Below are 2500 nucleotides of genomic sequence, written 5' to 3'. Positions count from 1 at the left end.
GACTAAGCCTGTATTAGCCTCATCTTTTCTTACCACGGGAAAGACATTTCTAGTTCTTCTAAGCCTCAACTTCCTTGTCGTGGCCAGCTGGCTTACACCAGGCCTTAGAGATAGCAATAGTTACTCGCTAGCCAGCCTTTGCTTAAATCGCGTCAGTGAGTGGCATTCCTATATTGCTGTTTTGAAGAACGACATAGGGACCAGCGCCTCAGTGGCTTGCAATTATATAGAAATCGTTGATGTTGTAATCAAGGTCCATGAGTCGCAATGTTTTTTTCAGGTTTCTCGTTTCCCGGTATCTTGCACTTTAATACTGAGCCTCGTGCAATCTTCACGAAACCATCGATGAATTCAAAGAGACCAACGAAGGTCCTACTCTGGCTGTGAGGAGAGAAATGGGGTCCCATTTTTCGGTCCGCCGAGCGACACGAGATCACAAATCCCATTGCATATTCCAATTTCATTTCCATTGTTCCCTGTAAACAACATCTTAAATATGGAGAACATCTAAACAAAAAAGACAGATAGATGATACGGAGACAGGCACTGGAGGGAAAAGTGCCAAGATCTCTCTCGATCTGAAAACCTCTCTCTCTCCTCTTTTTTGATGATGTATGGACAGTAGATGCATAGATTGATCGATGCAGATATATGCATGTGAGACTTCTTACTCTGTGAATATATTGATTTATGAAATAATATAGATAATATTACTTAGGTTTTTTGCACTGTGATTATCAAGCATCTTCTAAAACCAATAATATTTTCCATATATTCAAAATGTGAAAAAATAGAAATAACAGTAATGATGATAATGATAATGATGATGATGATGATGATGATGATGATGATGATGATGATGATGATGATGATGATGATGATGATGATGATGATGATGATGATGATAACAAAACAAGAACAATGCTACATAAATAAAATACAATTTCTCTTACATGGATATCAGTCTTTCGTTCGGTAAATATTAGGGAAAGTGCAAAACAACCGGCGTGCTTTTATTAGAAGCTCGCTCTCCCCGGCGGGGAATCGAACCCCGGTCTCCCGCGTGACAGGCGGGGATACTAACCACTATACTACCGAGGAATTGAGAGAAGGTTGAGCTAATTTTGTTACGAATTTGCTTTCTCTCTTTCATTGACTTTGCCTGCGTCATATTTTCTCTGATTTTCTTTTTCTCTGTTTACCTTGACTTTTAGCTATTCTTATACACAAACACACATTCACACACATATATACATACACACACATACATACATACATACATACATACATATATATAGATACATACCTAAGTATATACAGAAATGTGCGTGTGTATGTGTGTGTATAGATATAGATATATACATATATATACATATATACATACATACATACATACATACATACATTCACACACACACACACACACACACACACACACACACACATTATATATATATTTTATATATATATATATATATATATATATATATATATATATATAATATATATATATATATTTTATATAAAATATGTAATATATATATATATATATATATTATATATATATATATATATATATATATATATATTTTGTGTGTGTGTGTGTGTGTGCGTGTGTGTGTGTGTGTGTGTTGTGTGTGTGTGTGTATATGTATGTATACATATACATACATATATTATATATATATATATATATATATATATATATATATATTTTATATATATATATATACATGTGTGTGTGGTGTGTGTGTGTGTGTGTTTTGTGTTGTGTGTGTGTGTGTGTGTGTGTGTCCCGTCTGTGTGTGTGTGTGTGTGTGTGTGTGTGCGCGTCAGTGTGTGTGTGTGTGTGTGTGTGTGTGCGCGCGTCTGTGGTGTGTGTGTGTGTGTGTGTGTGTGTGTGTGTAAATTACCATCACCAAACGGTGCTAAAAGCTTGTCAACTTAGACGATAAAACCGGAGAGCAAAATAGATGATAATAAGAAATACGAAATCTGGCAACCTTGTGACCTAAAAACACCTTTTGCTGATAAGTATAAAAGGCGAGTCAGACATGCTGTGGGACATCATTTTCACATGATCGCTGTAGGAGACAAAATCAGTATGAAGACTGTGAGTAAATATCAGTTTTAACCAATATCCGAAATATCAATGGAATATAACTTCTGTATTTCAAAATATATACCAAAGAGTGAACACGTAACTATTTTTTTTTTTTTTTTTTTTTTTCAAACAGAGGAAAATGATTTATTGAATGAATGTTGTTTCAGTTCGTTCTATCGTTGCTCGTGGCCGTGGCCCTGGCTGACAGGCCGTCTTTCTCCTACGACGCCCCTGCACCCCGCCCATCCGCCCCCGTCAGACTGGTCGAAATCGTCCGCGACGATCGAGTCCATCCTGCTGCTGACGGCTCTTACACCTTCGACGTCGAGACCGAGGACGGCATCGTCAGGCACGAGGCTGGTGGCCCAGGAGGTGCTCAGCAAGGCTCAGTCAGGT

At 37.4% G+C, this 2500-nt stretch overlaps 1 protein-coding gene and 1 non-coding gene across 2 annotated transcripts in view; one reads left to right on the top strand and one right to left on the bottom strand.

The window, feature by feature from the left end:
* Positions 1-1029: 1029 nt before the first annotated feature.
* On the bottom strand, positions 1030-1101 carry Trnad-guc. Its single transcript has one exon. It is a non-coding gene; the product is annotated as a tRNA-Asp (tRNA).
* A 955-nt stretch (positions 1102-2056) lies between these two features.
* The window catches only part of LOC119576535 (cuticle protein AM1199-like), a 938-nt gene continuing 494 nt past the window's right edge, over positions 2057-2500 (top strand). The window contains exons 1-2 of the mRNA XM_037924216.1: positions 2057-2113; positions 2272-2498. Of these exons, the coding sequence (XP_037780144.1) occupies positions 2078-2113; positions 2272-2498 (263 nt within the window). The 5' untranslated portion in view covers positions 2057-2077. The remainder of the gene's footprint in view (positions 2114-2271; positions 2499-2500) is intronic.

This window comes from Penaeus monodon, chromosome 9, assembly GCF_015228065.2.
Source record: "Penaeus monodon isolate SGIC_2016 chromosome 9, NSTDA_Pmon_1, whole genome shotgun sequence".
Taxonomy (NCBI): domain Eukaryota; kingdom Metazoa; phylum Arthropoda; class Malacostraca; order Decapoda; family Penaeidae; genus Penaeus; species Penaeus monodon.
The sequence above is the reverse complement of the archived record's forward strand: the minus strand, read 5'-3'. Positions and strand labels throughout refer to the sequence as shown.